The sequence below is a fragment of the Vespula pensylvanica genome, chromosome 9, assembly GCF_014466175.1.
Source record: "Vespula pensylvanica isolate Volc-1 chromosome 9, ASM1446617v1, whole genome shotgun sequence".
In the NCBI taxonomy this organism is placed as follows: Eukaryota; Metazoa; Arthropoda; class Insecta; order Hymenoptera; family Vespidae; genus Vespula; species Vespula pensylvanica.
The window spans coordinates 2,439,111-2,453,351 of NC_057693.1; the positions used below are offsets into that span (position 1 = coordinate 2,439,111).

Sequence of the window (14,241 nt, forward strand, 5' to 3'; positions counted from 1 at the left end):
ATCTATATATACATTTAATAATTTAGTAAAATAAAACATTCGGGAAAAAATAGAACTATAAATGTTATATCTGTATGATTGGCTGTACTGTTAGGATCATAACCTTAAAATAATTTTAGATCAAAGTTTGATTGAGTTGCAATATTTGGAAAACTTGTACAGATTTACAAGATTAAAATAACACAAAAGTGTATTAGTTTTAAAATATATTTTTTTCAAAATGCCATACGCTAATCAACCATCCGTACACATATCAGATTTAACAGAAGAAAATGTGAAATTTCAAGTAGAAGATACAGAATTAAGGTATGCTGTTAATGTTTATTTGTAATGTTCTCATTATGCAGTTTTTATTTTATAAATATTAAATATATTATTTTAATGGTTATTTTTTATATTTAATGGGTATTTTTTTATCGAATTAAAGTGTAGCAAACAGTATGAGAAGAGTATTTATTGCTGAAACACCAACAATGGCTATTGATTGGATACAGTTAGAAGCAAACTCAACAGTTTTAAGTGATGAATTTTTGGCACACAGAATTGGAATGATACCTTTAATAAGCGATGATGTGTGTATTAAAAAATTATATCTTGGATTTGTTTAATTTATAAGTATATACAGAATAATATACAGAATAAATAAAATCAATATTATTGTTTTAGGTTGTAGATAGAATACAATATACCAGAGATTGTCAATGTATGGATTTTTGTCCTGAATGTAGCGTTGAATTTACTCTTGATGTAAAGTGTACAGAAGATCAAACAAGGCATGTTACAACTGCTGATTTTAAATCAAGTGATCCTAGAGTATTACCCGTTACATCAAGACATAGAGAAGACGATGCTAGTGAATATGGCGAAACTGATGGTTAATATTTGATATTATTCATGCGTGAATCTTATAAATAACAGAGATAAAATAAAATATTTATTATTTAACAGAAATTTTGATTGTAAAATTACGGAAGGGACAAGAATTAAAACTAAGAGCATATGCAAAGAAAGGATTTGGAAAGGAGCATGCAAAATGGAATCCAACTGCAGGTGTCAGTTTTGAATATGATCCAGACAATTCAATGAGACACACTTTATTTCCAAAACCAGACGAATGGCCAAAATCAGAATATAGTGAATTAGAAGAAGATCAATGTAATTATTATCTTTATTCAATACTTTTTTAGAATTTATATATTCTTTATATGTTTTATTTTTTTTTTTTTTTTTTTAGATGAAGCACCTTTTAATTGGGAAGCAAAACCAAATAAATATTACTTTAATGTAGAAAGTAGTGGAGCATTAAAACCAGAAAATATTGTAATGATGGGTATTGCTGCATTAAAAAATAAGCTATCAAACTTACAGACTCAATTGAGTCATGAAGTACAAAGTGATGCTTTAAGTATACACCATTAAATAATCATTAAACATTTACTATATTGATCAGTATTAGAGATTATTTTAAATACTGTTGAAAAGCAAATACGTACAAATATATGAAGTAATAATAGTAAGAATTGGCCTACAAACATAATTTGTTAAAACCATGTAAAAATTATTAATAAACATATTATATAAGAATGCAAATAAGTGTATTGTTCTTAAGTTAATTAATGATTATTCCTGTAATAATATTGTATAGCGAATTATTCGTATCAACAAAAGAATGTCCCGTTATAGTGACTTTTTTTTTTCAATATTGGTCAACTCTTAAGGAATCCTTTCGTTTATGCTCCCGCTCAAATCTAGGAAATTTTAGACTTAGTATATTGAAGGTTATTTTACAAGTGAAGATTAGGAACGATTATTGACTCTGCTAACAAATGAGCGAATGTTTTTGTTTTATCCAGTGATTGAATCATATTTGATCATTTTCATTTTTATATTAAACTAAGGATGTTTTTATAATTTTTAAGTACATAATGTATATCAAACAGGTACAAGAAGAACATTTATCCTTATTATTGTTTGTTTAATATATTTATACATCATATTTTCTTTTGGCTAGACGCTACTTTATTAATGGATTATTTTTTAATTCTATTTTGCTATAGATTATTATATCATATAAATATAAATATTGAATAAGCGAATAGCAAAAATATCCTTTTTTATATTGCTTTTATGATATCTTAATAGTTGTTTTAAAGAAATACTTATCTTACTGAAAATGTAAAGATTCATATAAAACGTTATGTTTTATTTATATTTAATTAAATATTTTTTGGTCTTAGGTAATTATACAAGGATTTAAGTCATATCGTGAACAAACAGTGGTTGAACCTTTTGATCCTAGACATAATGTAGTTGGTATGTATTTTTTATATATGTGTGAAAATAATTAATAAAAGATTATTTACTTTATATATAATTCTTTTTAAGTTGGAAGAAATGGATCTGGAAAGAGTAACTTTTTCTATGCAATTCAGTTTGTTTTGAGCGATGAATTTTCTCATCTTAGACCTGAACAGAGACAAGCTTTATTACATGAAGGCACTGGACCTCGTGTTATTTCTGCTCATGTGGAAATTATATTTGATAATTCTGATGGAAGATTACCGGTATAAATTATCAAATTATCTTGTTTACTAGTTATTAAAATGTAAAATTTTTGATATATGACGATTTATTTTTTCAACAGATTGATAAAGACGAAGTTTATTTAAGAAGAGTGATTGGATCGAAGAAGGATCAGTATTTTCTTAACAAAAAAATTGTTACAAGAAATGATGTAATGAACCTGTTAGAGTCGGCAGGTTTCTCAAGATCAAATCCATATTACATTGTAAAGCAAGGAAAGGTTTGTTTCATTATTATATAAATTTATACTACAATCTATTTATTTAAAAAATACCTTTAAAATTAATATATTTGTATATAGATAAATCAAATGGCGACAGCTCCAGACTCACAGAGGTTAAAGCTATTAAGAGAAGTTGCTGGTACAAGAGTATATGATGATAGAAGAGAAGAATCCAAATCTATATTAAAAGAAACAGAAGGGAAGCTTGAAAAAATAGAGGATTTTTTGCGTACCATAGGTAAAATGTTTATATCTAAATGATGAAGTTATAAAACTTCATATAGACTTACATGTGTATTTACTTTGTTGTACTTTAGAGGAACGATTAAAAACTTTAGAAGAAGAAAAAGAGGAGTTAAAGGAGTATCAGCGTTGGGATAAACAGCGACGATGTTTAGAATACACAATTCATGAACGTGAACTTAAGGAGAATAAAAGAAAACTTGAAGAACTCGAAGCATCTCGTGCAAATAGTGGTGCTGAACAGGCAAGATTAGGTGCTGAAGCAAAAACTGCACAAGAAATGGTACGAGCAGCAACTAAACGTCTCAAAGAAGCTAAAAAAGAAGTACAATCGGCAAAAGAAGAAAGAGATACCTTAAGGTAAATTTTGATGCAATCTATTTCTATACATATGAATGTAAGAATATGTTTTTCTTATTAATTATCGTTATAATTATATAGTGCTGAACAACAACAATTATTAAAAGAAAAAACAAAATTGACGTTAACTATTAACGATTTATTAGAAGAAGTTAAGGGTGATAATGATAGTAGAAAACGGGCACAACAGGAATTAGAAAAATTGAAAGTAAACATTGCAGCTCGTGAAGCAGAATTAGAAGCAATTAAACCAGAAGTATTTAAATAATTACTTGTGACATAAATGTAATGGTTTTTTTTTTTAATGATTATTACACGATTATATTAATTTTTATAGTATGAAGAAATGAAACGCGTTGAAGAAGAGTGTACAAGAGAATTACAACTTAAGGAACAAAAGAGGAAGGAACTTTATGCTAAACAAGGGCGTGGTAATCAATTTACTAGTAGGGTAATAAAAACTATCAATTGGTAAAATTGCAGATATATAGATCTATATGAATTAACATGTAAATAATTTATTATACTATTATTTGTTATAGGATGAAAGAGATAAATGGATACAAAATGAGCTTAAGCAATTGGCCAAACAAATAAAAGATAAAGAAGAACATCAGAAAAAGATTAGTGAGGATTTAAAAAAGGATGCAGAAAAACAAATTAATTTAGAAAAGAAAATAGAAGAACATACACGTGAAATGGACAGACAACGTGCATCGATAGATGATCATAATAAACAATATTATGAATTAACGAAAGCAAAAGATCAATGTCAAGCAACGAGAAAAGAACAGTTTGTGCATTCTACTATTAGTGTTTTATCTAATAATATGTACGTATAATACGAATGTGTAACGTTACAGGTATCGCCAAGAAAGTGTATTACAGCTGAATTTGTCAGGATTGAAAGAAGATCTAGCGAAAGCAGATCAAAGTTTACGTTCTATGGCTGGTAAACCTATTCTTAATGGTAGAGATAGTGTACGAAAAGTACTTGACACGTTTCGGTAAGTTATTATTTTGTTACATTTCTTTTTATTAATTTATATTAATTATCTATGTTTGATAATCTGAACATATAAAGAATATATTAGTTTTAACGTATAATATGTATATCTTACAGTGGACGTAACGATATGGCCCACGAGGTAAGTAGTTACTATGGGCCAGTGATAGAAAACTTTAATTGCGACAAAAGTGTTTATATGGCTGTAGAGGTAACAGCTGGAAATCGATTGTTTCATCATATCGTGGAAACGGATAAGTTTGGCACTAAAATTCTAAAAGAAATGAATAATCAACGTCTTCCAGGAGAAGTTACGTTTATGCCTTTAAATCGTCTTCACATTAAGAATATAGATTATCCTAATACTACGGATGCTATACCAATGATATCTCGTTTAAATTATGATCCTAAATATGATAAGGCATTGAGGTAATGGCACAGAAATTTTATATACTTTTTCTGTAACAATTCAATAAATTTTTTGGATAATTTAATATTTTAATTTTCTTATTGATGCAGGTACATTTTTGGGAAAACATTAATTTGTCGTAATTTAGAAGCAGCAACGAATCTCGCTCGAACATCTGGCTTAGATTGTGTAACACTTGAAGGTGATCAAGTATCGTCAAAAGGCTCTTTAACTGGTGGATATTTTAATACTTTAAGATCACGACTTGAAATACAAAAAACTCGATCAGAATTAATGGCACAGATCTCTACTCTTGAAACTCAATTATCAACTCTTAAAGAAGAAATAAGAAAGGCTGATCAAAATATTAGTTCTTACGTTAGCGAAATGCAACGTACAGAGACAAAAAATAGTAAAGCCAAGTTAGTTATTAAATGATCTTAATCAATGCGAAGTTCATTCGTGTTATTAAAAAAATGAATTATTATTTTAGAGACATATATGATAAAATGAAGGCAGAAATACGTATAATGAAAGAAGAATTGAGTGCTATCGAGAGATATAGAACACCCAAAGAGAAAAGTCTTGCACAATGTACTTCAAATTTGGAGGCAATGAGAGCAACGAAAGAAGGTTTAGAGAGTGAATTACATCAAGAATTAATGGCGCAATTGTCTGTGGCTGATCAACATCAGGTACAAATTATTAACGTAAAATAAATACTAAACAATCGACTTGTTTATATTTTGATTTAATTTATATAGGTCGATACCTTAAATGATGATATAAGACGATTAACTAAGGAGAATAAAGAAGCGTTTGCAAAAAGAATGAGATTAGAGGCAGAGAAAAATAAATTAGAAAATCTTCTAACAAATAATTTAGTTAGAAGAAAAGATGAATTGGTTCAAGCATTGCAAGAAATATCTGTAGAAGATCGACAACGTCAGCTTGATTCATCGAAAGCTCAATTAGCAGATATTGAGAAAAGGCTAGTAAAAGTTAATGCAGATTTTAAAGCTCAGAATGAGAAAGTAACTAATGCTATGAAAAAGGTAAATATATATTTAAATACAAATATTATTTCTAATAGAACAATCTAAAAATTATAATTTTTATTTATTTATATCATATAATTGAATTCAAGCATAAGACGTAAATAACAATATTGTATATTTATAGCAAAAAGCAGAATCTGCTGAAGTTGAAAAGTGGAAAGTAAAAGAAAAAGAAGCACAGGAAAAAATAGAAGCCGATGCTAAAGATTTAGAAAAATTGGCGAGTAAATTAAATATTTTACAGCAGAAAATAGTCGAGTGTACACAAAAGATCACAGAATTAGGTGCATTACCTAGTCACGAGGCATATACTAAATTTAGTGTTATGTCCACAAAACAATTATTCAGAGAAATGGAGAAAGCAAATAATCATTTAAAGAAATACAGGTATGGCTTTATATCGTAGGATTTAAAAGCAATTAAGGGATTTAACTTATGATGGAGTTTTTTTGCAGTCATGTCAACAAAAAAGCCTTAGATCAGTTCATGTCGTTTAGCGATCAAAAAGAAAAATTAGTGAAACGAAAGGAAGAACTAGATCGTGGCGATGAAAAAATTAAAGAGTTGATGTCAGTTTTGGAACAACGCAAATGCGAAGCTATTCAATTTACATTTAAACAAGTATAGTATATAACAGTTTTTTAAAGAATTTCTTATGATGTAATTAAATTATATTCATGTTTTTTGTGTTGTTTAGGTAAGTAAATATTTCAGTGAAGTATTTAAAAAGCTCGTACCATCGGGTCACGCTCAGCTAGTTATGAAAACTGCAGATGGTGATGAAGGAGATGACGGTACAACGGAAGCTGCGGATTCTGATCGTTTTATTGGCGTTGGTAAGATGACAACAGTTTATTTTTAGAATAAATCCAAAACGAACAAGACTTATGAAAATTATTATTATTACTATTATTATTTTATAGGAATACGTGTCTCTTTTACTGGACATAGAGCTGAGATGCGAGAAATGAATCAATTATCTGGTGGTCAGAAATCGCTAGTAGCATTAGCTTTAATTTTTGCAATACAAAAGTGTGATCCTGCACCGTTTTATTTATTTGATGAAATAGATCAAGCTTTAGATGCACAACATAGAAAAGCAGTTGCTGATATGATTCATGAACTCAGTTCAGATGCTCAATTTATTACGACAACTTTTAGGTAACATTATATATATATATATTATATTATAAAATTAAAATTAAAATTATATATATATATTATAAAATTAAGAAAATTTCTGTATTTAGTATAAAAGATTTTCTATATATTTAATCATATTACAGGCCGGAATTATTGCAACATGCCAATAAATTTTATGGAGTTAAATTTAGAAATAAAGTATCGCACGTTGAATGTGTGTCACGAGAAGAAGCGGCAGACTTTGTTGAAGATGATACGACGCACGGTTAAGACAACGTGGTTTTATTTTATTTATATGTAAGCATATAATTTCAACCATACTCTTTGAATAATTCAAGAACTGTCATTTCTATTCAACTTTTTCGAACTGAAGCATGGATCTTTAACCATGAATCTAAACTATTAATAATAATTCTTGATATACTGTGTTTCATTGTATAAATTTAAATATTTTGGACATGTTTACAAAAAATATAATATCACATTGAACAAATATAATGTAATATAATTTCTATAAATTGTTGCATGTGTATTATGAATCATAACATTTAGAAAAATGTCCTAAAGAATTATCTGTTGTGTTTATATTTTATCTTTTATAAACGCAGAGTTTTAACCAATATTTTTATTTCTTTCTGATGTATCGCACATATATAAATGAAAAATGATATAAATCGTTTGAAGTGTATGTTTAAAATAAAAATCATATACTTTTATATAATCATGATCTACTTTTCTTTGCGCTGACGTGTTATACTGTCATGCATATCTGTTACAACAGCTTCTATTAATTCTGGTATTATTACACCATTCACATCAATGAAATTTGCAACAGATTTTGTTACAGTAGTTTCATTAGTAATCCCTGAGGAAGGACTTCTAACAGATAATACGAGAATATATTTATCGTCATACTTTTTCATATATGAACTTGCTTCCCATACGAGATCAGGATTGAAACCCGCAGGATCCCTATAACGTAAAATAATTAAATAGATTATACAGGATCTTGATATTTTGAAATTTACCTTTGAATAGCAACAACAAATATTCCTTTTTCTTTATATGTCGTATAAAGACTTAAAAGCCCCATTAGAACAAAATATAATGATACGCAAACTATTAAAACAGGTTTAGATGCTGGAAATGGATATAAATAGTCAAAAAGTAATGCGATTATAGCTATTATCACTGCGATTCCACAGAGTGCCAGTCTTCCATCAAGAAGAGCAAAGTTTTCTATGTAATTATATTTTTTTGTAAGAACATCCTTAACTGCATCATCTAATGCATTCTTTACAGCAGATCCATCCCATTTATTGATTTTGATTCCCTACAAAGTGTTCAATATATAATTATTAAATATTGTATACGTAGTAATATACGTCTTGAATTCATTAACTAATTCTAAGAAGTTAAGCATAAGGAATTAGTCGATAAAATAATTTTTGTGATATCACCTACAATACTTATTAAAATACGATACTTTAATATTTAAAGATTACTTACATTATTTTCGACACCACCCATTTTAATTAATAGTAAGAAAACGTTTGCATTTAAGAATATCTCACAAAATCACCGGACTCTTACGTTTGTAAGGCGCCAACGATTGTAGGTTAGGAGATACGGTTACAATAGGTTATAGATAGCGCTTCAGTGTGTACACGTCAATGTTTGAACAGACGCCATTTATCACCTTTGGTTTTAGTATCTGTGATTCCAGCGACAAGTACGGACAAAATATGAACTATAAAATACGAATTAAATTAAAATTAATCTTATAAAAGTACATTTTGAATGTATATTTTAAGCCCATTATATAGTCTAGATTATTATAAATTATTATTATTTAATTATTGATATTCGTAGAGTATCCTTTTTTTGTTATTATAAATCACCATCATTAGATATAACGTAGATTAATGTACTTACATGATGTATATAATATCTAAGTATATATTTTTACCGCAAATTTTAGAGAGCGCCACTATACGAAATGTATTTTTTACAAAAAATATCGAAAACAGTGTTTACGTCAACAGTGAATCCAGGCTCAATTCTTCACCGATTTTAATGAATAAAGTTTCATTTTAAAGATGAAGGTATACAGGAGGAGATGGTTTTTTCGAATTTTTGGAAAATTTTTATTTTTATTTATAAATTATTCTCGAAAGAACAGTATTTTTTTAACACGATCTTTTTCAAAGAAAATAAAATTTATTTAAGAATTGAAAAAAGTCATTTCCTCATTTAAATCTTCATCTTTAAAAAATCTGTTAAAGAATTATTAAGATCTTTCATGAAAATTTGTCAAGAGTTACATCTGGATTTATCTGCATTCATCCCTGATGTAAATCATTATAAAAGCAGAAATGATGAAGTCTTAAAGGTTAATACGCATCACACGATTCGAGGAAGAAGGGATGACACTCGCGTCATTATGATTGGTACTTTCCTCCTATTCGCTTGTAAAGGACATATTGTAAGTATTAGAATATTGGTTATAATACAAACGGAAATAACTGTACGTAGTTAGTAATTATATAAATAATTTGATATTGGTGCAAGGACAAAAATATAATTAAAATGTTTATATTATTTTTATAAACATTTTTATTTTTAATTTATATATTTTTTTGTTTTTTACGTTTATTGCGTAAACAATGGAATCTTGATATTGAATAACGTATTATTCAGTTTAATTATAGATAAATTAAATTAAAAATAAAATTTTAGATTTTCCTTATTGAACATTTATATAGAAGTTAGTTATCATATTTTTGTTTGTTCAATTTCATAAATCTTTTGAATTATACTTATTTTTTATCAATAATTTTATGCGGGAAATGTATAAGAAAGTACAAGATTGGTTTTTAGTTTTTGATTAATATTTTTTTGTAAATCAATTTAATATTTTAGAATATTAAGTGATAAAACAAATACACGACATTACTAGTATACAGTTTACATAGCGATAGTATTTGTACATTACACCATAACTCAAGTAAGGCATAAATTTTGTATATAATTCGTAAGTATGCAATTGAAATTTATAATGATCATATTTTCAAAATATAGGAACATAAATATAGAACGGTATAAACATATGTTTATACATATGAAATACAGTAAATAATTATATTAATGATAATGTGTGATATTTATATGGTAACTTTGACTAAGCGATAACTACAATGAAGAAAATGACTTCTTATTCTGTATTATGGCACTAAAATTGTAGATAGTGGAAGACGGTGATTTACGCAACACTATTTGTTTCTAAAGCATATAAATATTAAAAAAGTATTTGTGCAGATATTTATAAATTTATGTTTGATATTTTCCACTAATCTATTATGCATTTCGAATATAGTGTAAATGGCGATACCAACATAAGTTTGAAACAGTAGTATTCAATATTACAAGTTTGTAATTTCTATTAAGAAAAAATAAAAATATTCTAAAGATCATTTAAAATAGATTTTTCAAAGTTCATCAGTAAAGCGTTCAATGTCTTGTAATTGGTCTCCATAATCAGTTGCTTCACTACCTACAAACGTATCATGATGATCCAAAATCTCCTCAAATGACAATCTGTTATCATGGTCATCATCGGATGCTGCAAATAAATGATCAACTTCGTCGTTCGCTATTTCTCTGAAATATATTGATAGTTTTTAATGGATAAGTTCTTTACCACCGGTATCATATTTTCTCGTTATATGTTTATTGAAATATATATTTACTTACTCGTTACTTGGTACACGCCATGATAAAATCTCATCAGATTCAAGTTTACCATTTCCATTTTTGTCATATTCATGATCGAATTTGTCTTTTTTAATCAACAACCACTCTTTATCCTGAGATTTAGCTCTTTCTCCAATATATTCTTGAAAATTGATACAACCATCTTTATCAGTATCTTTTTCATCGAGAACTTGTTTTAATAATAGTGGAAACATTCTAGGTACTTCTTCTGGATGAGTGTATGCCTTAAATTCTTCTGAATCTAAATAACCATCTTTATTTAAATCTGCTGCATCAAATGTTTCTTTATCATAATGTATAAGTTGATCATCAAGAGCAAGATCTTGTGGATCTGATCCATAAATATCTTGTAAGATTTCATCCCAACTGACTTTACCATCTTCATCACTATCTGCATCTTCTAAGCGATCTTGTGATTCTTCGGTAGAGAGCATACTGCCAAGAAGATTATATGTAATTCAAAAATACATATATCAACGTTATCATATCAAGCTTATACCTGAATGAACGTAAAATCCAAGCTTTTAATTCGTTTCTTTCAATAAAATTATCATTATTTAAATCCATTTTTGTTAATAATATGCCTAATCGACGTCTTGATTCTTCTACTGGAAGTTTATCAAATTCTTCTGCATCTTTGACGCTTCCTATCAGAAAAACAGTTACATGATAAAATTTAAATAAAATACATACATATATACATATGTATATATATGAAAATATAGAAAGAAAAAAATTAATATTGAAAAAGAGAAAATAATAAATATAAAATAATACCAAGAATTGCCTCGTGATCAAACTCCTGTTGATGTTCATCACCTACATAGTGGTCCATAACCTGTGGGCTGAACGCACCGTCTTGTGTTCTTTCATTGCCTTCACCTCTATTGTGTTGATGAGTATGGATATGTGCGGATGCAGCATCACTATTCGAGATGGATTCAGATATACTGAAGATTGCAAGAAATAGAATACATCCACGCATGTTATGTACGTGCATTGTCCCTTTTGTTCGATAACTGAAAAATGAGTATTCAAAGGTACAAAGAATTTATAACCTCACTTTAGTGAGTATTTGACAGTTGTAATGTTTTAAAGCTCTCTGCCATGATGCATCGTATCGATAACTACACATCGATATAAAACTCTTATCGAGAGCGATTGTTTGTTGTTCAAACTCGAAATTTGACCAGTAGATATTTTTTAACTTTAGTTGCTAATTTCGTTCTATTAAAATTACGTTAACTATTCAGTTAACTTAAATATTTTGATAACGTACCTTTTTAATGTAGTAGTAATTCGTTAATTTTAACACGTATTAAAAGTTCTTATCACTTTTGTTTAAATAATTCTTTTAAAATAATATTTTTGTAAAGTTGTATTAAATCATGAAGAAAAATTAAAGATATCGTTGAAGAATCTTCATAACATCGAGGAAATCATACTACTTTGCTTCATATGCCATAATACGCAAGCTATTCAAAGGAACGCACATAGAAAGAGAGTTTCTTAAGCCGCGTTGCGAATGAACACTCACGTTTCTACACGTTCAAGAGGCATATTCGAAAATAGGCACGTAGTATTTCACGTCGAATCTATTTTCACCTTCGTTGCTTCTTCGCAGCTAGAATGGGGAGAAGGTAAGATCTATTTGAAACATTTCTGCTAAAAAATTCTGTCGAAAAGATTCAATACTATTTTGTATAAACTTTTTCTATTTGTATGGTGGAGTCAAACAAAGTTTATCTATGATGCAGTTTATTATACAATTACAATATATTTTTACTAATTGATACGTTAATAAATTATCATAATAATAATTTTAATAATAATAATAATAATAATAATAATAATAATAATAATAATAATAATAATTGTAATAATAATAATGATAATGATAATAATTTTAATAATAATAATAATAATAATAATAATAATAATAATTGTAATAATAATAATAATAATAATAATAATAATAGTAGTAATAGTAGTAGTAGTAGTAGTAATAGTAGTAGTAATAGTAGTAGTAGTAGTAATAATAATCATAATCATAATCATAGTAATAATAATAATAGTAATAGTAGTAGTAATAGCAGCAGCAGTAATAATAATAATAATAATAATAATAATAATAATGATGATGATGATGATGATGATGATGATGATGATGATGATGATAATAATAATAATGATAATAATAATAATAATATATCTAGATAACACGAACTATTTACGATTGATATGATTTTATTTATACACCACCGAGTCGCACACTTCGAATTGCGCTCGAAGTGTCCCTTAAATTCGCTGAGGAAAAGATTAGAGGCGAATCTCGTTTGGGGACGTGCAACGTTTCATTTATTTCTCGTTTTACATTATTCGACAATAACGCCCGTATTATTATTATTATTATTATTTATGTAGATTACCGAACTTTAAAAACAAACGTTCGCGAAGTCGCCATAATCCCTTAGTACAAAATAGTTAAACATACTTTTGTTTTCTCCCGAATAAGAATTCGCATTTGTCAATGACTTTTTAAGAACTGTCATACCGTGCTTTTTAATTTTTCATTTCTCTCTTTTCCCTATCATTATAGTTATAATACCCTAAGATCCGAACGAGTGAATGTACGTATCATTAACCTCGATAAGATTTACGATTATTAGGTTCAAATGTACGTACCTCTCTCGTAACAGAAATTACACATAAAACGTTATTAAGTAAATTCATAATGACTCTACGATCTCCTTCCAGAAGACTTACTTATTTTTTCTTCTAATAGCTAATGCAGTTTATAGTTACACCAGCGCATTATTTTTTATTTTATTTTACTTTATTTTATTTTACTTTAATTTAATTTAATTTAATTTAATTTAATTTTAATTTTATTTTATTATACTGACACGAATCGAAATTCGTATGACGCGCGACGCGAATAAATGATCGAGAGTATCCGAACAATTCTTATTTATTATTAAATTATGATCTTATTTACAGAAAAACATAAATAATGAAAAATAAAAACTCGATAGGACGGTACGAGCGAAACCTGGATCTCCCAAGATATAAAATGTTCGCGTGTATAACGAGAGGATGAAGGATGTTGGTGAAACAACAAATAGAAACGGAAAAGCGAAAGTAACTGAAATTTCTCTATCTTTTTATTTTCAAATAATAAAAGTTAAAATATAATGAAATAATAATAATAATAATAATAATAATAATAATATAATAGTAATAATAATAATAATAATATAATAATAATAAACTGATAGCTAATAAATCGTTTATAATAATATATCTATCGTTCACGAAATGCGCTGCCTTTTCGAAAGAGAAATTATTCAATAATAGACGGAATATGATTTAAAGGGTCAGGAATTTTGGAGGGGTTGGCAAAGGGAAATGCTTTAAATATTTTCAAATTTTCTTATCTATA

General features: G+C 27.5%; 4 protein-coding genes across 4 annotated transcripts; 2 read left to right on the forward strand and 2 right to left on the reverse strand.

Moving 5' to 3' along the window:
• The first annotated feature begins 74 nt into the window (after positions 1-74).
• Positions 75-1,590, forward strand: LOC122631805 (DNA-directed RNA polymerase II subunit RPB3). The gene is made up of 5 exons (XM_043817915.1): positions 75-306; positions 428-572; positions 667-874; positions 949-1,155; positions 1,235-1,590. The coding sequence occupies exons 1-5, from the start codon at positions 221-223 to the stop codon at positions 1,417-1,419; spliced, it is 831 nt and encodes a 276-aa protein (XP_043673850.1). The 5' UTR covers positions 75-220; the 3' UTR covers positions 1,420-1,590.
• Positions 1,591-1,761: 171 nt separating this feature from the next.
• Positions 1,762-7,322, forward strand: LOC122631656 (structural maintenance of chromosomes protein 3). The gene is made up of 19 exons (XM_043817612.1): positions 1,762-1,940; positions 2,238-2,313; positions 2,386-2,564; positions 2,645-2,803; positions 2,885-3,044; positions 3,124-3,409; positions 3,491-3,665; positions 3,747-3,860; positions 3,952-4,202; positions 4,273-4,416; positions 4,533-4,844; positions 4,935-5,246; positions 5,318-5,519; positions 5,589-5,879; positions 6,007-6,269; positions 6,338-6,503; positions 6,580-6,718; positions 6,806-7,043; positions 7,169-7,322. The coding sequence occupies exons 1-19, from the start codon at positions 1,926-1,928 to the stop codon at positions 7,293-7,295; spliced, it is 3,609 nt and encodes a 1,202-aa protein (XP_043673547.1). The 5' UTR covers positions 1,762-1,925; the 3' UTR covers positions 7,296-7,322.
• Positions 7,128-8,693, reverse strand: LOC122631657 (probable signal peptidase complex subunit 2). Its single transcript, XM_043817613.1, has 3 exons — positions 8,535-8,693; positions 8,054-8,358; positions 7,128-7,997 (listed from the first exon to the last, which is right to left on the reverse strand). The coding sequence occupies exons 1-3, from the start codon at positions 8,553-8,555 to the stop codon at positions 7,754-7,756; spliced, it is 570 nt and encodes a 189-aa protein (XP_043673548.1). The 5' UTR covers positions 8,556-8,693; the 3' UTR covers positions 7,128-7,753.
• A 1,205-nt stretch (positions 8,694-9,898) lies between these two features.
• On the reverse strand, positions 9,899-11,919 carry LOC122632109 (reticulocalbin-2). The gene is made up of 4 exons (XM_043818590.1): positions 11,577-11,919; positions 11,299-11,446; positions 10,779-11,234; positions 9,899-10,685 (listed from the first exon to the last, which is right to left on the reverse strand). The coding sequence occupies exons 1-4, from the start codon at positions 11,797-11,799 to the stop codon at positions 10,514-10,516; spliced, it is 999 nt and encodes a 332-aa protein (XP_043674525.1). The 5' UTR covers positions 11,800-11,919; the 3' UTR covers positions 9,899-10,513.
• Positions 11,920-14,241: the final 2,322 nt, after the last annotated feature.